The sequence below is a fragment of the Chaetodon auriga genome, chromosome 3, assembly GCF_051107435.1.
Source record: "Chaetodon auriga isolate fChaAug3 chromosome 3, fChaAug3.hap1, whole genome shotgun sequence".
Classification (NCBI taxonomy): domain Eukaryota; kingdom Metazoa; phylum Chordata; class Actinopteri; order Chaetodontiformes; family Chaetodontidae; genus Chaetodon; species Chaetodon auriga.
This window is the reverse complement of record NC_135076.1, coordinates 13,166,520-13,187,437: the sequence shown is the minus strand read 5'-3', so window position 1 is coordinate 13,187,437 and position 20,918 is coordinate 13,166,520. Positions and strand designations below refer to the sequence as shown.

The following is a 20,918-nucleotide window of genomic DNA, read 5'->3' as shown; positions in this document are numbered from 1 at the left end:
AATCTTAGTTTAACAACAAATCCTCCTTATGAAGCTTTTCACTCCAGAGTATCACTGAACAGACCATCACAGCGAGCTTTTCCACTCTGGCCTGGTTGTTAGATATTTTGTCCTAATTTTTACACACATGCTGTCCAGCAGAGCCTTCATAATGTTCTTTTAGCTGTAAATGACACGACTGCAAAGGCTCCAGATTCTGACTGTAACTGTTGATACTAACGTTCCCGTGTTATTTATTATTGCTAATGAGCATAAAGAAAATCACTGAACTCCGAGCCGACAGCAGCCTGTGTGCTGTAACGAGCCGCTGCACAGTGAATCGTTGGCCTCTTGACGATCAGAGGAAAATCAGCATATTTGCTGGTCAAGCACATACAAATGAAAAATAGCAATGAGTCGTAATGAATTTGGCATTTAAAGGTGACAGAAATGATTACTGTTCTTCTTGTTGGTTCTGGTTGTTGTGAATTCTTTGTCCTTGAAAATGACCTTCATGCTCTTTAAGCACGGACAGTAGCTCGGGTGCAGCACACGACAGGACTGAGGCTGATGCAGCTTCATAGCAGCTGCTGTCGGTCTGGATTTTCTTTAAAATTCAAATCATGAGGAAATTTGTGAAATTAAAATATGGTTGTAAATACAGCAGTAAGTTTGTCTTAATAGCAAAAATGTGTAATGTATAATATATAAATCATAAAACTGAAATGATATGTTAGTTGAGCCTCAGTAGACAGTGCACATATTTAATACAACTAGTTCAAATCTGTCTCTGTTCTTGCTCTGCTTTTATATATATCCTGTGTTTCTGTGCAGCATCGTGTCATTTATCACAACAATGCCCCACTTTTCCTACTGGATCATTTATCGACTCTATAGTTCATGTTATTTATCACTTCTTTTATTCTCTTTGGGGCCAGGCCATCATCAACAGCACCATCACCCCCAACATGACCTTCACCAAAACCTCCCAGAAGTTTGGCCAGTGGGCAGACAGCCGGGCCAACACCGTCTATGGCCTGGGCTTCTCCACAGAGCTGCAGCTGCAGCAGGTAAGCACCACGCTCACACACACACACACACACACACACACACACACACACACACACACACACACACACACACACACACACACACACCTCGGCAACATTCAAACAAATATACTTGAAAGAGTCTTTCATTTGTTAGGTTTGGCACAGAGAGGGTGTGGGGAAAAGCGGGGCTGTGTGAGCAGGAGAGGACAGTGATGAGATGATCAAGGACCCATTTTCTATTCATATTAACGCGTCTTTTATCCAGAGTCTGTCACTGTTTGATGCAGCTGGAGTATATTTACACACATGGAACGTCTCCAGTGTACATGTGGAAACGCAATTTGTCTTTTCCTTCCCATGATGCAGGTTGTCATACGTTCCCTCTCATGATGTTTATTCATCTCCAAGATTTTTAATTTTGCTATGAGAACATGACCTTCAGAGCACATCTGTCACACATTTAATTTTAAATTTTTTTTACATGTGACTTCAAGACGTGCTCCAATGAAATTCAAGTTTTTAACCTTGTTAACATAATCATGGGATGTTTGTTTATACCATTCTCACAGATCGACTTTGTACAGCTGCTTCTCCCCCTTTTTCATCTTCTTCCCCCCTCCTCCTCCTCCTTCTTCTCCTCCTCCTCCTTCTCCTCATCCACCTCCTCTTCCTCTTCCTCCTCCTTCTTCTCCCCCTCCTCCTCCTTCTTCTTCTTCTCTGCCCCCCCCCCCCCCCTTCTTCTTTTAAGGATGCAGTAGGTATGGTGTTTTTGAGTGTGACTTCTTCTCTCCTTCCTCCTGCAGTTTGCGGATCAGTTTAAGGAGGTGAAGGAGGCGGCCCGTCTAGCCAGAGAGAAGTCTCAGGAGAGGTTTGAACTGGCCAACCCTGCTCTCAACATTGCAGCTCCAGAGGTAAAGCACTGCTCTACTTTCTTAAAACTCTTAAAACACACATGTTTTCTTAGTCTTTGGCCTCTTCAGAGCATTTCCCAGCTCGAAAAGGGAAACTCCATTTATACAGACACACTCAAAATAATCAAAGTCATAAGTTGCCCCATCATGAGAGATCTGACAGACATATCAAAGCAGTCAATCAGTCGACGGCAAGAGACAATCAGTCAAAATAAGCGAATGATCAGGTAACGCTTACACTGTAACAAAAGTGTTGTAGCCATGATAATTTTATTTTAAATATTATAGCATAACAATCACCTCATGAAAGCTTTTCCATTTGCTGATCTCAGAATTCATGTGAACGCACCCTCAAGTCGGAACAACTTTGAACGTTGATAAAAATGTTGGCACATGGCTTACTGACTTTGACGTCATATATAAACATACATACATACATACATACATACACACACACACACACACACACACACACACACATATATATATACACACACACACACACACACACACACATATATATATATATATATACACACACACACACACACACACACACACATATATATATAAAAGTAAATGTTTTTTTGTTGCAAGAAACTATTTATTAAGTCACATATTGCTTATCAGTTTTAGGTTCACATATAATTTGTAGCATGGTATTAGGTTGTAACCATCGCTGGAATGACCTAGATTAGTTAAAAACGTTCAAATACAAGACAGCTTCCTTCCACATTATGACTTAAAGCTCATGAACATGCAGAAGTCAAAAGAGCAACTTCCCAACTCATGAAATGGGACCATCTGATTAGCACATGAATGCACAGTGTTAGACCTTCTGCATGGATGTGGCCTTTATAAGTGACATGATGGCCTCTGTAACCCCCCGGCCAAGACAGACACAGAGCTGAGCAGTAATATCCCGCTGAACTCAGTGCCTTTGTTTCTATTTTAAACATATACAGAATCATGAGGGATTAGATGGATTCCCATCTGGCCGCTCCATTATTCTGTCATTGGTTAACTCCATTAAAAGATTTCATGCATGACAAATGGAGATGGGAAGCAGAAAGAGACGCCGGCATTGAAGGTGTTTGGAGGGGCAGTAATGGCCAGGACTGAAAGAAAGAAGAATGAGGGATCGGGAGAATGGAGAGGAGAGAGGGGAGATGGGAGGGAGGTAGGGAGGGAAGGAATGGAGCTGAATCATCTATAATTGAAGGGAATCTGGCTGCTGCTGAAAGGACAATGGCCAGCTTTTATCCTGCCAGTGTCACTGATTTCTTGGTGGACTTGATAACTGTGCGGGTCAGTTCGAGAAGTGAAAGTTGCAGAGGAAACTTTTTGTTCCTCACCTTTATTTGCACAAGTAGAGTCACAGCATTCAGCTATGATTGGATCGTATAAACACAGAAGAAACAAACAATCAGTCGGCTTTAATAGTAAGGTCTGCCAAGTATTAGCAAGAGGAGTGTGTTTGCTAGTTGTAGAGACGTGGATTCAGCATGCACTTCAGTCTGCTTTGAAACACACACAGTTTGCAGTCCTAACAAAGAGCCACTCAGCAGGTCAGAGAGACTGCAGAGTCACAAAACCGACCTCGACCTCAGCTCTGAGTGGCTCAGATAAGAGCTGATGGTTTGTCTTGTCTGTTTATTTAACGAGGCAAAGTGAAAAAAACATCTGGTGCACAGATTGAACAATGTCCCATCAAACTAGCTGACGTTTATCTGCAGAGTTGTAGTAAATCTTGTTTTCATGGAGGCCAGGAGGCTCACAGCAGAGTGTCGATGCTGGACTGAGCTGCACCAAAGCAGACCTGAGACTGGAGGTCAAAGGTCAACTTTGATCAGTAATTTACCCTTATTTACCTTCCATCTATAAAGTTCATGTAACCTGTGCCTTTTGCATTCATTTTGTAATATGATTCAGTCTGAAGTGTAGAAATCCCTTTGAGTGCCTTTAAACTGTAAGTGAGCCTTTAATGTGTCCGACTGATTGATATTCACACTTCAGTCCTGATGGTTTTCTGAACGCCTCCATGTGTTTGACAATGAACTGTTACTCTCTCTTTTGATCACTGTGATACCTGTAGAGCTTTCTTTTTGCTGAAAGTACTGTAGTGCAGACTGAATTCGCACTTTTTAGACTGCGCGTCAATGACAGAAGCTCAGTTTGAGATGTAATTATCTGTAAATTAGTAAAGAAAAAATAATAACATATTTTGCTGTGTCAATCAGCCATGAGGAAACCCCACTTAGGTGTATTTGTAAAACACTTTTGAAATTCAAGTTCAAGTTCAAAACAAGTGCTTTACAGTGAAAGAAATATAAATGCAAACGTACCAACAATAAAAAAACAGAAGAAAAATGAACTAGAAAAGACATAAAGGCTAAAAAAAGGGAACACTGTTTTCCTCTGAAAGCCGGAAAGAATGGATTCAGAAGCAAATGATCCTGTTTCACACATGTGCTGTGTGTTGATATTGAAATTCATGCCAGCTGCACACGTGTGTGAAATGAATTTACTGGCCCTGCATGCCTCTGCTTTGGCAGGCGACGGTTTCTGCTGGATGTAGCAGCATGTGCGGTATGGAAATGATTGAATACATTTATCCTCCGCGGTGAGGAAATTAAGTATAAAACAGGTGAATTCATGCCCTCAGAATGAAGTCTAGAGTCAAACTGCACACATAGAGGTCAGAGGTCAGGGTCAGTGACAGAGCAGCAAGCTGGGGTGTTACTTCCTGTTACCATGGCAACCAAAGACCTCTGCCTCTTTGGTAGTGCTTTGAAAAAATCAAATTTCCCCCCTCCTCACACACAGATACGTGAAAATGCATACACACGTTTACCAACCACACACTCACAAACAAGCATCGCCTGGGTAGAGCTGCAAGGTCAGATGCAGGCGAGCATCCTGCACTGATTTCTGGGTAAGACAGCAGTCATTGATTTTGTGTCAGGCAGTAAACACAGAGGTGTTGTGGAGGTGTTGTGGTTGTTATCACATCGTCTGCCTCGCCGCTGCACGATGTAAAACACCATACTGCTGACTGTCTGAACCTGTGTAATATAGAAATAATACCCAATCAAAGCTGTTATAGAGAGGTTATTGTGTGAATGAACCGCAGCCAAGTATTGATGGCAGCCCCAGTGTGGCTATAAGGCCAGTTAAGAGCTCCATTAAGGCTTTTATATCGCACAATGTGTGTGTTGTTTAAAGCTTTCCACAAACATCAGGACATATTGTGTCATAAAGAGAGCAAAAACAATAAAGATCACAGATTGGACTTTTAAGTATAGAAGTATTTATGGAAGTAACTGCAGTGTGTTTCTAGCTCCAGCATGTCAGACTGAAGCCCAGTCAAAAAGCCAAGAAGTCGAAGGAGAGGAAGGCAAACTGGAAGCAAACATACAGCACGCACAAACCGATGAACCCACTGTAAATGTTGGTTTATACAACACTGGAGGAAGCTGCAGTGTTTCGTTTGTTTTCCTCTTCGCCCAGTGTATCAGTAGGTTTTGCATCACATTCAGCTGGTCAGTAACCATCTACAGTATTTTGCAGAGCTGTATCCATGCAGCCTCGGGCTTTACAGAGCACATATTCTGCCTCTGATATGTGGATGGCAGCAGGGGATCTGCATGCAGTAAAGCTTCAGCTTTCAGGCTTATTTGCAGAGAGCTCAGAGATAAGATGCAGGAGGAGATGGTGAAGTTCAGTGAGATAAAAATGATAAACACAGTAATATAGACAGTATTATGAAACTGGCAAGCGTAAGTACAATAAACATTTTTATGCAATGAAATAATGTTTGTAGAATATGTTTATTTTCAGTAGATGCTTCATTCGAGGGTTTTAGTATTGGTGCCCCCGAAGGAATTGACCCCTATCCATGGCCCTGGTTATGTCATGTGTTGTGCAGTAGAAAAATGTATTCTCAACAGTAAAGAGGATAAACAGAGACATAAAATGCTGAAATATTAGAATTAAAAGAAGATACACCCACCAGGGCATTACAGGCAAGTAGGAATTTGTTTCAAAGGTCCCAGATACTAAAAATGCATATTTTCCCTTTATTTCATCTATCACAATGCTTTTTTGTTTTTTTGTTTTTTCGAGAAAATGTCCAAGATATTTTGTTCAACACCTTGTGTTTGAGGGTGCTCAATAAAAGTTTAGCTCCATCCAATAAAATGTGGTCACAGATTTTAATGTGACCCAGCCAACCAAGCTGAACTCTGAGGCTCCTGTCTGTTACTGAAAGGGAAGGTGTTTTAAGAAACAGTCAATTCTTCACCTTTCAGGAGCGAAATACATTAAAAATGTACAAACGTTGTCTTTCAATGATGCCATCTTCTCTTCACTAGTCTCCTGCATAACCACCATGGAGGACGAACATAACAGTCATGTCCAGGGTTCAGATCATGTTGCATCACTCTCCACCGGTACTCCGGGAGATACTACTGCAGCTCTCAGCTATTAAAGGCTAACTAATCACGACACGCCTCCTCCCAACCTGAGTCAGTTGCAGCATTTTTTAACCATTTTGAGAAGCATGCTGTTCCGCTTTCTTGCAGAGAGTTGGATGAGAAAATCAATACCACTCTCATATCTGTTCATTTGGCCGTTTTACACAGGCTCATGTGCTGGACTATTGTTTGGCCAGAGGCAGTTTCCAGAAGTTACTGGTTCCAGCCAAGAAATAGCAAAGGGAAACTGGCATGTTCATACTGTGGCTTTTGTGCAGATTAAACAAACAAGATATAAGGTGTGTGTGTGTGTGTGTGTGTGTGTGTGTGTGTGTGTGTGTGTGTGTGTGTGTGCGCTGCAAGTGAGCTTTAGAGCTGCTGATAGGCAGATTTTGTGACTGCTGGCCAACTCCATGCTTCCAGTCTTTATGCTAACTGACTGCCAGCTGTAGACTCATATTCACCATACAGACATGGAGTGTCAAACTTAACACCTGACACTTAGCAAGAAAGCAAAGAGGCATACTTCCAAAAATGTCAAACTAATATTCCTTTAACATCAGGTTCTGCACTTGAAAAATAAGTGAGAAGTCAGAGGTAAGAATAGGTCACTTAAGATAATGGATGAAAGGTGAAATGTCCAGCTTTCTGCCTGTCCATGTGGTAGCTGTAGGAATAGCCACCTTTTGCTTTTGAAAACAAAGGAGGAAAAAAAACAGCTGCCAAAACATCAGTTAATAGTGTTAAAAACATCCAGTTTAGAATCAGACATGATGAAGAGGTACTCAAGCTCACCTTGGTTTTTGTCAGAGAGGAAAAAAAAAAGTTTGTAACCCTCTGAGCTACACACTAAAGATAAATAAAAGCCAAAAAGGGTATTAGTAAGAAATACTCTCTCTGACTGTAAATCACCTGAACAGTAGTGTAAACACAGCAGGATACAGAAGCTCTTTCCCTCCTCAGACAGGTAACAGCTGTCATTTGTTCGCTCCTGCTGATTGGGGCTTTTTTCCTCTGCGATCCCCTCCCATACATACAGTACATTGTATCCATGCAGAGGCAGGCAGAGAGGCAAACAGAAATGCCAGTCATCAATATTTTAAAGCACAGACTTGGCATTAAAACCGGCTAAAAAGAAGTGTGTGTTTTGGGGTGTGTGTGTTGTTAAGTCATGAGGACAGGTGCTTCAGGGGAAACCTAAGCATGTGCCTCTGATGCATGGACACATGAATAAATAAAGCAGGTTTGTGGTCTCAATGAAACACAGGGTGCAGAAACAGGAGCTTTATAAAGCTGAGGGAGCCAATGGACTGATTCTCAGATAAATAAGTAAACAGTGTAGATGTACTTAAGACGAACAGCGGTGCAGAGACGTCATGATGAAAGCTCTCAGGAAAGCCATTTAATATTTAAAGTATCTGGGATTCCATCGATTACAAAGCAAGCCTCCTCTCAGGACCCCCAAAAGTTGAAAATGGAATGGTAAAGCTTTCATGAACAGGCCACAGGATGGATGGCTGTTCAGTCAAAATCAAAGTGCTTAACGCAGTCATTTTAATCATCCACTGACTAATTTTTCTGTTTCTCCTCATTTGCCCCTTCGCTGTCCCTGATGCATCATGGAATGTCTTCATCTAACAGCTCTCACAGGTGCGTGAAAACACACTCCACCCCACAATCCAAAAAAAAAAAAAAAAAAGAAAGAAAGAAAGAAAAGCAATACAAAGACAACCATCTTCTTTTGTCTAAGGGACTGCGGTGTTCATACATCTTAGTGTTGCATGGACTATCGTGCTCAATAATTCATCTGGAGTCTGATCAAAGTTGACTTCAGAGCAAATTTAGCTTCGGAGCACAGCTGGCGCTCACTACAAGAGAGTAGAAGCTTTGTTAAAGCAGCGTTCGTACATTTTATCTAAGGTGTGCACAATGTGGCGTGATGCAAATTCATCAGCTGTTCATCCAGACTGTGCATGATATCATGAAACACCCCTGAGAACAGGCAGCACGCAGATGTGTCTTTTAAAAGTGTAGATTCCTTGCAGGACCTTTAAACTCTGGCTAATTAGTCATTGATCGTGTGCTGGCTTGTGCCCTTGTGTGCCTGCCTTGTTTCCACTCGGACTGTTAGCCAACAACTTACAGAAAAACTGCTGTAAATTTATAATTCCATTTATGACTTAAACATGATCCCCAGCATGAATTATTCAGGGATACGCACGGCCGATCCGTTGGCTTTGGGGCCAGACTGGAGTTGTCTTAGCTTTGATTTCTCCTGCTCTCGGGTTCCTTCCTTTGGACACGGTGCTCATCCACATGCGTCAGCTGTGCGTTTTATTTCCATATCCTTCCATAAGGACAGAGAGAGAGAGCTGCTGAGCTGTAGATAATAAACCACCGTCCTCAGGGGAATACAGTCAGGCTTGTTTAAATTAATAATACAAGCTTTTTCTACAGTAAGTGCTGGGTTGTAATTCTCCAGTGAGGCACTGGGTCGTTGACAAGTTCAGGTTTAGGTTTCCACTCAGAAAGAAGACATAAGGCGACGGGGGGTGCAGAAATGTGCCCAAGCTAATTCATCGGCATGCTTTTAGAAAGGAGACAGAGCAGTCTTTTAGCCCTTGGCCTGAAACTGAGGAAAATGGTTCAAAACTGTGTGACAGGAAGCTTGAACCCATTTCTGGGCAGTAGGGAAGGAAAATATCAAAGCAGATTGGTTAGACGTGACTGTGCCAGGCTGGAGTCGAGCCAGCCGCATGCTGTAATGTCATATCCAAAGTCTCTGTCTGACGTGAGAGGCAGATAAATGGCTCTTCTTGTTCTGCATCACCATTCAGTCTATTTAACCTTTATTTTATACCGTAGGCTACTCCTAATGACGTAAGAAAGCAAAGGCAAAAACTTCCGACCTCTATGAATGAGTATAATTTACAACTGTTCACTAGTAACCAGGCTGTTAACAACAGGCTCAACATGAATTCAGTGTTTTAATTGAAGGTCACTCATGTGATAAGTTTAGATTTTTTTTTTAAATATGTCACTGTGAGACACTGGCTGGCTTGTTTGTAGCCCTAATCTCTACTCCACAACACTGATTTCAAGCTAACTGTATGAAAAGAAAATAAAGAAACAGTCAGATGGATGGATCACTAATCATTTATTTAGTTCCCAGCAAAAACAGGTTTTACATTTACATCTCTATATTGTATTAGAATTAAATGCATCATCAAGTTAGTTTATGAGGAACTCATGGAATTGTACCTCAGTTATTTCCTGTTGAATGTGAACAAATCTCTGAGGCTGAATGAAGACAAGGCAGCTGGGCTCCACACATGCAGGGAGCCTGTTTACAGGATCCCAGGTGGGACATATCAAGCAGTGACAGGTTGGACTCTGTCCTGTCCTGCTGCCTGTTCATTTTGTTCTGATGACAGGTCTGGATGTAGAGACCGTAATGGACCTGTCAGCAGCTCAAACCCGAACTCTGAGCCTCAGTCGACTTAATGGTGCTTCATCTTGTATCAACATCCACAGTCAGGAATGTGTGGATCTGCATTCAATGTCATTTAGAACATCCACTCTGAGTGAAATCATGTTACGACAAAATGTGAAGTGCCCTTATCCTCTAAACAGACACTTTCTATGAAAAGACTCCTAATAGGAAAACTGCAGTGTCATTAATTAGGATTAACGTTCTAATCCCAAACAACTCCAGGAAGCATCTGTTTAACACAGAAGCTGCTGGTGCATCTGACTCTTTCTTTGGTGTCCTAGTAGCAGGATAAGTGCTGGTACAGAATGAAGCCAAATCCATACTAACAGAGCTGCTGCTGATTTCATTCAGCTTCATAACGAACCTCATGCCCTGTTTGTGCCGTCATATCTGTCGGTCTAGGAGTTGTCGGAGGGACGCCATTCTCCGCCGCTGCTCACAGTCAACGGGCCGGGCGAGGAAAAACTGTTTCGCAGCAAGAGCGCCGAAGTGGAGCTGACGGCAGAGAAGGAGAGGGTCAAAAAGATGCTGTCTGAAGGGTAATGTTTGTTTCTACTTCAATAGAAAGTCAGTATCTAAAGCTTAATAGCTTTTAGTCACTTTAAGACAAACCATGATAAACCCTTCTTATACTTTACATTCATTTTTACATTTGAGTGTATTTTTACATTTTTCAGTTTGGGTTTGCTAGTTTTTAAGTAGTTTTAGTTTAGTTTCTGTTTGTTTGTTTTTTTAAACTTGAGTAGTTGGCATTAATAACAATAAGCTGCACTGATCAGACCATGCGGTCAGACTAACAGCACTACTTATTTTATTTGCTGTGTTGCACATGCATCCATACTGCTGCCGTGCAGCCATAGTTCAGATAATCCAAATGTTAATTTGCATCACAGTTTCCCTCGAGTGATTGTAGTAGGTCATGAGAAAATAGCATAACAGTAACAATGTCCATTCTGGATACAGTTAATTGTAAAAATTATATAAATGTCAAAAAGAAAAAGCACTTTTCCTTTCTCCCATTGTTTCATCAAAACTCACTGAAAGCTGCTCACAGGTTGTTAGAGATCCCCTCCAGCAAACAGAACTGAAAACAGTTTTAAAGTGACAGTATGTGCTGTTTGTGGATGTATTCTACAAACTGCGCATACTGTTATCCATCCAGAGAGCCAGCCTGGTACCCACACTACAATGAGGCCTTTCTCTCTGAAACAAGAGCTGCTCTTTGATACATTACCAAGGAACTGACAGCAGAAAAGGAAAAACATTTTGTAAACTGGAAAGATTTGTGCCTCAGTAAGATGTGGCTCTAGAGGAGAGAGAGGAGCATCACATCCTCACAGCATGAGACTCTTAACATTCAGGTGCCCACATTAACTGAAATTTAAAGCAGCCATACTCAACATTTTTAATATTTCAGGCATATAAACAACAGTATGAAACTGGTCACCTGCAGTGTAAAAGCCCACTGTACACTACCTGCTCAGCACACACGCACACACGCATACACATATATTGCAAGTTAAAAGGGGTGCAGCACTTAATTGCTGAACTTTTACAAAGAGGAACAGACTCATGAGAGACAAATTAAAGGCACACTCCACTAATTTTACACATGACAATCAGCTTACTTGCCATGATGAGTACTATGGCTGAAGGAAAATACCAAAAATAAGACTACTGAGCGACCCGGAGGAACCAAAGTCTATGTTGAAGCTGGAAGGTGATTTAGTCACTGGTAAGACGGCAGTTTTAAATGTGAGACCAGCAGCATCTCCTCCTTATCAGCCTCTGAGGTGAGCTGCCGACTCTCCAAGCTCTCAGTAGTCATATATTTGGCATTTTCCCTGTGCCATAGAGTACTGCCTGCCTGTAAAATAAGTTATACTGTCTCCTGTGGCTCTGGATTGACTTTCGTTAAGTCTCAGAAAATAACCCTGATGATGTCAGCGGGAGACAACAGAAAGCCTCCATTACAAACTGGAGTCATGGCTTTTGAAAGATGTGGACATTTACCAGGCAGGTAGGGTCGAAGAGGGGATGTGAATCAAGTGTAGAACTCAGACCTGAAGCATTGCATACTTTCCATGTTCGGGTGCAGTCAGACTGGAATTCAACAGGCAAACTGACTGAGCAGGGCAGTAGTGTGTCTCGACCTAGTAGTAGTAGTGTGTGTGTGTGTGTGTGTGTGTGTGTGTGTGTGTGTGTGTGTGTGTGGCAGCTCATAATTACCGTCATCATGGTGCACATTATCGATCACTCAACCTTCCCTGTGAGACCACGAGGCAGAAAACCACTCCCACTGTGCTGCTTTACAGCCCATTGTCCCAGAGCTTCACTCTGTGATTGTTATAAGCCGAGCCAAGCGTTTTTTTCTCCTGTTGCTATGGTGAGTAGTTTTATGGTTGCCAAGCAGATCATTTGGTCGTCATGGCAAAGACTCCGTTCCCTAAAATCCGTCTTCTCTCTGAATCCTGACCTTTTAGCAGCACATCTTCCCCACATGCTAATGAAGGAGAAGACGTCAAACCTCTCAAAGACGTGAAAGATGACGGAGGGATAGAAAATTAAATGGTAATAATAAGAGAAAGAAATTGGAAAAACGGTAATAAAAAGTCACATTTAAGTGTAATTTACACGTCTTATTGCAGTGAGTCATCTCGTTCTATCTCAGACTCCTCTGGAAACATTAAAGCTCATGAGCTCAGTGCTCCTTAAAATCAAGTGGATGTCCTTCAGATTCCTGCAAACAGCTGCTGCAGCATAATGTAAAGGTTTCACTTCATTACCTCATTATCTTTTGCTTTCTCCTCACCAGCAGTGCTTCCTTCTGACAGCAAAAGCCAACCAGCATTAGGTCCTTATAGCTGCACCAATCAATATTAATCCTCACCTGTCTCTGCAGTCCCTCTTAGCTCTGCAGAGTGTTTTACCGTCTTTTGGCTCATTGTTTCGCTTTATTCTCGCGGCCGCAGCAGGCAGCAAAAAAGCTCTGATAAACCCAAGGCGCACTGCCTGCTCAGCACCAAGTGAAAATAATTTGTGTCTTTCTGTGACCTCCCCTCAGGTCCATGTGTGAGATGAACCTGGAGGCTGAACTCTTCACACTGCAGGACAGTAACGCCAAGCTGGTGGCAGCACTGCAGGAAGCCAACAGCAGCGTGGAGCAGTGGAAGAAACAGCTTGCTGAGTACCAGGAGGAGACCGATCGCCTCAGAGACCAGGTGACGCACAGGCCGTGATGTCTGGAGGGTGGACAGAGAAACACCTCGTAATACAAGATCCCTCCAGCTAATAGCAGTGCAGTGCAGCTCATAATATGAAGGCCCGGGACAGTCGAGGTGTTCATGATCCTTAAAAGTGTTGTTTAGCAAGTATTCAGCTTGTGACTGCTGTTTGGTGTGTTTAGAGTTTTTAGATTTTATTCTTGCCTCATCACATCATTTTTTCAGTCGCAGTAAGCCGCACAAACAATGAGACACAAGGAGGATAATTATTCTTATTTCAGAACACTTCAAAGTGTTTTATCAAACCATGGCCACTAACCAAAGGAAAAGGAGGCGATGTTTCAATTGTTTGAGCAAATTTTTTTCCAAAAAAGTTTTTTGTTGTTGTTTAACTTTAATGAAAAGATTTGTGAGAGGTCTAAAGGGTACAGATTACGAGTACTTCAGGAAGCATTTCAAGAAAGACAGAGTGGAGAGAAAATCTCTACCTGGTCTAAAAAATACAGTCGAGTGTAAACTGAGCTACTGAATCAACTGTGTCATAAATACCAACAGCAGCAGTTAGTAATTTAAACTCAGAGATGAAAACATGAGGACAGGGTAGTGCACAGACCTCCGCTTTTATTTCATCGTGCTGAATGTTTTCATGTCAGTGCAGCTTCACGTGATGCTCTGCTTCCTGTCAGTCACTTCACACCCAGAGGAGGAAGTTTGTCCTCCAGCAAGTCTCTCCAAAACAAGTCACTCCATAAACTATTTCATCACATGTTTGTCTGTTATTTAGGGCGTCTACATCGTGTGCACAGGGTAGTTTGGACATTGTAAACCTGATATATGAAGAAAACTCACAAAAATCTGGTAAATTTAAAAAAAAAAAAATGAAAGAAAGAATGGTGACACTTTATCTTAAAGTACACATATTCACCATTCTGCTTATGAGCAGCATATTTATTAGTCCTGATAAACATTTATTAATGCCTTATTCTTCATGACCATAATGTACAATTGCTTGGCCATTTACTAAGAATTTTCCCTCGATAACTTCCTTATTATTGCTTATTGACAGTGAGTAAGGAAGTTGTACATGAATTATGATCATAACAACCTAACCCTTAATAACCTTAACCCTCAGACTAGGGAATTAATAAGTGCTTTATAATGACTAATAAAGAGCAATAGGCTACTAATATACATGCTAATAAGCAACTAGTTACAGTCAATGTGTTATTATGTATAATAATTCAATAGAAAGTGTGACCAAAGGAATAATTGTCACTATACATTACTGCGGAAATTCTAAATTAGATGTGCAGTAAATAATAGTACATTAACTTTAACTTGTATTATCAAGTGTGGTCTGGGTTGTAATTTAGATCTTATCCACCTGTGTCTGCATGTGGTTCAACATAGCAAGTCAACAGCAATGCCATATATGATTTGGTTTTTGAAGCTTTTACCTGTTAGCTGTGTTACCTGTAACAGATAGCAAATGGACATTATGCAGATTTTTTCATTCTACATCTATAACTGTCACACTGAAGTCCCCACGCAGACTGCAGATGCATTTTTCATCCAGCTCCCCCTCCTTGGGATATTTCTGTTGACAGGCTCCCATGGTAATCACGGGGCCACAACGCAGACATTTCATCTTTAATTTAGACAGAGTAAAGTTCTGCCCTCGGTCAAGCTCAACAAGGCGTCATCAGTGCGACAGAATTAAGTGCTGCTGCAACCAACCTGCAGTGGAGCCATTACCACCAGTGTCACAAAACTGGCCCTTTTATTTTTAGCCCACATTGTGGTTTCATCTAGCTCTATGAGTCCAGGTGAGGGTAGCCCCCCAAACCCACACACACACACACACACACACACACACACACACACACACACACACTGCAGCAAAGTCAACCAGGTGGCTGGAAGTGGAGCAAGCCTCCAGGGTTTGGCAAAGGGGTGTTGAGGGGGGCAGGGATGTTTTTTTTTTTTTTTTTCTTCTCCTTCTTTTTGGGACAGGACACCCTATACTGCCCACCCCCCTCCCCCCTCTCTGCCCCAGTTAGAGGAAGAAGATAAATCATGGTAGGAGCAGAAGGAGAGAGGTTGGCTCGCTTTCTCTCCCAGCCGTGTGTGTGTGTGTGTGTGTGTGTATGTGTGTGTGTGTGTGTGTGTGTGTGTGTGTGTGTGTGTAACAAGGTTGGGGGTTTATTTCTGGGTTGATTCTGACCCTAGCTCAGTTTTAACGAGAACTAGTGACACATGGAGAGCGATACTTTGGTTACATAATGTATTTGACTGTGGGATACTTGATTAGGTTTTTTGTATACAGTATACATGTTTGGTATTTTTGTTAGCTGAAGTCAGTGAGGTTTTGCTGATATCATTTGTTCAGTTGTTTATGCTTTACTTCCAGTAGTGCCAAATATACCGAGTGAGCCTGGACAGAATGGTTCTGACCAATGGAAGAGCAGAAGGCAGGTAGTCTTAGCGACAGCAGGGACAGGACAGTATCAGTATGTATTGTGAGACTTTGATAAGCAATCTGGAGAATCTATTACAGAATTTATACAAGAAGGTCTGTTTTATCTAATCCAACATTTTAAATATCCGACAAATCAATGTAAACAATGCAAAAATTATACCAAACACAATATTACCGTAATGTAGTCCTGCTCATTGATCTGCAACAACATTCCAATTATCCAGTACAACCAGATGGATGGATACAAACAATTGTCTTCATTGCTGATTAATCACTAATTATCTCCTCCATCAATTAATTAGTTAGTTCAGTCTATGAAATGTGAAGAAATAGTGAAAAAAGCCCACTGTGACGTTATGTGACTGACATATGACAAACGAAGCAGCAAATCCTCACATCTGAGGAGCTGAAACCTCAGAACATTTGCTTGAAAAATGCCAATCAAACTTTAAAATAGCTGCCACTTCATTTTCGGTCGATTGAACAATGGACTGACATTATTGCAAAATATCTCAGAAAGAAGGCAGATGTATGTTTTTTAATGGTCATAATTGGACTTAGTTGTACCTGCTGTGAATCCAAAGTGAACATATCGCAGATATGTAGAATATAGTGAATAACATAATGCTGATAATGAACTGACAAGTCGCTTTTTTTTTTTGTGTGTGTCTGCATTGATATCTTATTCAGCTCACTCCTCCTGGACGTATATACACTACACAACACCACTGGTTTTTCAATCTCCTTTCAATCTATAAGATTAAAGCATTCCTTGGAACATTCACTTAGAAACAAAGCAGTTTTCCCAGGTTTCTGTCTTCATGTATTTGTGTGGCGTTCAGAGACATGGAGCTGGTGCCTCCTGGGACGGTGGCTGTCACATACATATGAAGGGTTTGAGTCCTTTGGGATTGTGTGGACCCTGTCCCCCTTTCAACCTGCAGCGGTTTTCTGAAGCTTGGTGAAGCTTGGGTAGTGAGGAATCTATAAAGAGCCACTTTCCTGTGAAAATGCAGAGGAGATGCTAAAGGGAGGGAAAGAGAAATATTGACATGGGAGCAGGGGACCCTCTCTCCCCTCACACACGTTTACATTTCAGACATTCAGGCATTCTGATGATTCCTACAGCACAGACATTAAAATAAGCAAAGCTAAGAAGGTCAGGAGTTAAAGCAATCTTTTGGTTTTTTTTTTACAACCATAAATTGTCAATGCAAGGACACAGAGCAGTGCTTACCTCAACAAAAACTCCTCACAGTTGAATATTTGGCTGGCAGTTGAGAAATTCAAAATTATTCTAGTTATTAAAAGTAACTGTGTGTAAAAGATTACCAGCAATTGTAAATTAGCCCAAATGTTTCACCTGTCAGCTGTGATCATGTCGAAAGTTTCATCCACAGCAGCTGACAGTGGTGAGTGCGCACTGTCGAGCAAATTTGATCCATTTAATCCAATTAACGCTCAAAATACTCCCACTGCCATGTAAACTTTTTTATCTAATTATCTTAATGAGCATCAGGTTAGACCCAACTCCCACTAACACACAGACTTCTGAACAACACGTGCATGCTTTAGGCCATACAGACACATTATCAGGATTTTGTCGTAGAAACTGTGCAGAGGTCAGTGGAGCTAATGTCAGACTTAGAAAACAAACATGATACAATATGAGCCTCATCACTTTTTAAATGACTCTGTCTAAAGCTTATTAATGAATCCTGTTACTTCAAACTGGAAACACTCACAGTTAGGTGACTGTCTTCGTCTGTTACTCCCAGAGCATGCACACATTACAGCATGCTGTTTTTCTTTTCTTGTAACAAAGACCAAGCGGGAATTGAACCCCTATCCATTGCAGTTTGAGTGCTTTGCTCTGGCTGTGGAGCTACAAAGCACACATTTTAAATCACATCACGTGTAGACTTCAGAGGCTGCACGGTTTGCCTGTGTTTAGTCAAACTGTCACTCACCATCTTTGGCTTTTCTGTTAATATGTTAACAGAGAAGTGGGTCAGATTGGGAAAATATTTTACATGATTTTCCACAAGGTCACATCCCTCTGGCAATTAAAAAGAAAGTCTCAGAGGCGAGAGAGTTCAGTACTGTGACCACTGGCAGAAAAGCCTTTCTCTACAGAGAGGTGTGTGTGTGTGTGTGTGTGTGTGTGTGTGTGTGTGTGTGTGTGTGTGTGTGTGTGTGTGGACATGTATTACTCATGTTGTGGGGACATAAATCAGTTTACATTGGCACATTGTGGGGACTGACCTTCCTTAAGTGGACAAAACGTGATGTAAAAGGTTGGGATAAGGTTGGGTTTAGGGTTAGGCTCCAGGAAATAAATGAATGCAAGCTTATGTAATGTCCCCAAAAATGATGGAAACATGGCTGTGTGTGTTTGTCTGTGTGTGTGTAGGCAGATATGTGTAGGCGATGACCCTCTGTTCATTTTCCACATTTCCATCAATAACAGTCCTGAGTGTTTGTGTCTGTATGTGTATGACTGATATTATTGTGTTTGTACACTGCAGCCATCATCAAAACCTTTTAATGCTAATTTTACGTGTTTCCGTGTTTTCTTTTGGAGGGTGAGGGGTCATGTGTTGTTCTCTGGATGTAGAAAATTACACCACACATTAGGTTTATACAACCTTTTCACAGCGCCTTCGTTGGATAACCTCTAAAATGAGATCCCAGTGCGGCATTCTCCTCATTACAATGGATGTCTGGTTACCCTTTCTAGATTCTTGTTTCTCGTGTTTGTCCTTCAGCAAGTTATGGAGGAACCTAATTGCTGCGTATTCCCTTGAAACCTGGACTGATCAGATTCAGACAAAGGGCTAAAAGGATTAGATTATGAAAGTGAATCAGAGACTTTCCAACTCCTGAGGTGATTCTTGCAGACTGGGGATCAATTCAAACAGAGAGAGGACCACTGTGCTCGAGCGCAGCAGCAGCATGGAGAGCAGTTTGATCTCGTTGAAGCTGATGGTTTCTATATGTCCAGTCTGCTGCTGGCTTTCATCAATCAGGCTCCAAATGAGAACTACTGTATGTTGTTCACAAAGGAGACTTATTTCATCACACCTCTATTTTTTTTTAATATAATATCTACATTCTTTTTAGTATTTTGTGTTATGTTGCATCTGCTTCAGAGACCACATCACCTACATTATAATAATTAAAAAAACGGCTGATAAAAACAAAAACAAATAAAAACAACACAGGGATCATAAAACACTGGGAGGACAAAGTAAAGGGATAAAAGGGAAAATGGCAAGAATGGGATGATAAAACCCAACAACGCATTAAAAATTCATAAATGCTTTCCTATGAAAAAGTTTTAAGAAGGGACTCATTGTACGCTAATGATGCATGTGTGATCTCAATGGGCAGAGCGTTCCACAGTCTGGAGGCTCGAACAGCAAAGCCCCGCTCAAGCCGGGATCTACACATGAGAGACCCACACCCTTCTAACATTCAAAAGAATGTAACACTGTTTCAGTGTATTGGATCTCGTCAGCGGCTCTCTTTAACCAGGCTTGCAGTGTTGCTCTAGGGATGGGAGCGCGAGTCTGTCAGTTGGTCCTCCATGTTGATTCAGACTGAAATATTTTAGCAGCTCTTGGATGGATTCCCATGAAATTTTGTACAGATACTCATGGCTCCCTTCTGACTTTGGTGATCCCCTGACTTCTCCTCTAGCACCACCATGAGGTTGATGTTTGTGGCTTTTTGTGCAATGTAACAATTTTAATTTGTCCAGTACTGTGGACGCCAGCATTCTCATCATCAACATGTTAGCATGCTGTTAGCATTATCTTAAATCATCGCTGTGCCTAAATGAAAAGCGCTATATAAATGAGTTTTTTTTTTTATGAAATGTGTTTTATTTGTGTGTCTGTGTGTCCCAGGTGGCAGAGCTTGAGGCCCAGCTGGGGCATCCTGCTGCTGGTCAGACTGGTGGAGAGGAGCTGAGTCAGTCACTGGAGGAGCTGGAAGCCCTGCTGAGCGCCAAAGATCAGGCATGACACCCGTTCACTCGCTGCATCACACACTCCAAATCCATTTACCGTCCTCAGCGCGGAAAGCCAGTGTGTAATACACCAGCACTCGTACAGTAATGTATTGCCAGTATTTCACTGGATATGTTTGTTTGCAGTTTGTGAAAACAGAGCCTCAATCTCCATCTGATGAAAGAAAAACCCTGGAAACATTCAGTTATTCAGTGAATGTATTAACGAAACGTTCAGCTGCCAGTTTGAGTGTTTGTTCTCTGAATCATCTTTCGTCTTTTAATGAAATCTTTCTCGTTCAATGATCTTGTTTTTGTTTTGATCAAAACATAATCACTAAATAACATCTTCAGAAATCCAAGTGGATAGACATGAAGAGTGTGTGTCTCTTGGCTTTTACTTATGCTCCTCTAGTTTCTCTTTCCACAGAGTCCTTAATTTATCTTCCAGGCACTTTCATTTTTCTGGATGATTCATGGGTTTGGTCAGACAAAGAGAGCTTTGATAAAATACCACGGCCTCACAAAACGCAAAAATGAATGCTGCAGATGTCCAGAGCTGCCACCTACATGTTAAGTGAAATCAGGACTCTCTGACTCACCTTCAAAACTTTTTCCAGGCCTGCTTTAATATGATTTTTATGATGCCAAAGTAACACCTCATGAATATTTTGTGCCTGCATGAGCCCAGTCAATGTCCATCAAATGCATGCTGGGCACGCTCAGCCAAAACCTCTTTCCCTGGATAAATAAAACAGATATTAAAAGAGGAATATTCCTTGAGAGGAGCTTGCTGCTGTCCTGCAGCCTCATTAACATAACCACCTCTGTCCTGTCATCTGAACGAGTTCCACTTGTGGCAACTGGATTAGTGGCAAGGTCACGGTATGTTTCCCTCCCCCCTCCCTGACAAACATCAGAGGGTAACACATTTTATCACCAACCAGATTCATGATTAATGACTCGGCTTCTTTTAAAAGCTCGTGAAATGTTTTGGTTCTGATAAACAGGGATGGTGGATGTGTGGGAAGGCAGTGTGAACGTGTTGTTGTGACAGTTTGAAATTATTATGTTTTCAGGAAATTCACAATCTACAGAGCAAGAAAACAGATGTGGGTGAGCTGGAGAAGGAGAGAGAGGAGGCCATGCAGAGACTCCAGGTAAGTTTCTCTCTGCTGTAAAATGTGTGCTGGACTGCTCAGGCTGATGCAGCCAGACCTGAAATATAGAATATAGAAATATAAAATATACTTGCAATCCATTTGGAGCACATACTGCAAACTGAATACATGA

General features: G+C 41.6%; 1 protein-coding gene across 2 annotated transcripts in view; it reads left to right on the top strand.

Moving 5' to 3' along the window:
• The window catches only part of homer3b (homer scaffold protein 3b), a 43,664-nt gene that overhangs the window by 17,737 nt on the left and 5,009 nt on the right, over window positions 1-20,918 (top strand). For both annotated transcript variants that reach the window (XM_076726329.1, XM_076726330.1), the window contains 6 exons: window positions 918-1,049; window positions 1,835-1,942; window positions 10,313-10,449; window positions 12,975-13,131; window positions 19,525-19,635; window positions 20,705-20,785. In XM_076726329.1, coding sequence (XP_076582444.1) covers window positions 918-1,049; window positions 1,835-1,942; window positions 10,313-10,449; window positions 12,975-13,131; window positions 19,525-19,635; window positions 20,705-20,785 — 726 coding nt within the window. The remainder of the gene's footprint in view (window positions 1-917; window positions 1,050-1,834; window positions 1,943-10,312; window positions 10,450-12,974; window positions 13,132-19,524; window positions 19,636-20,704; window positions 20,786-20,918) is intronic.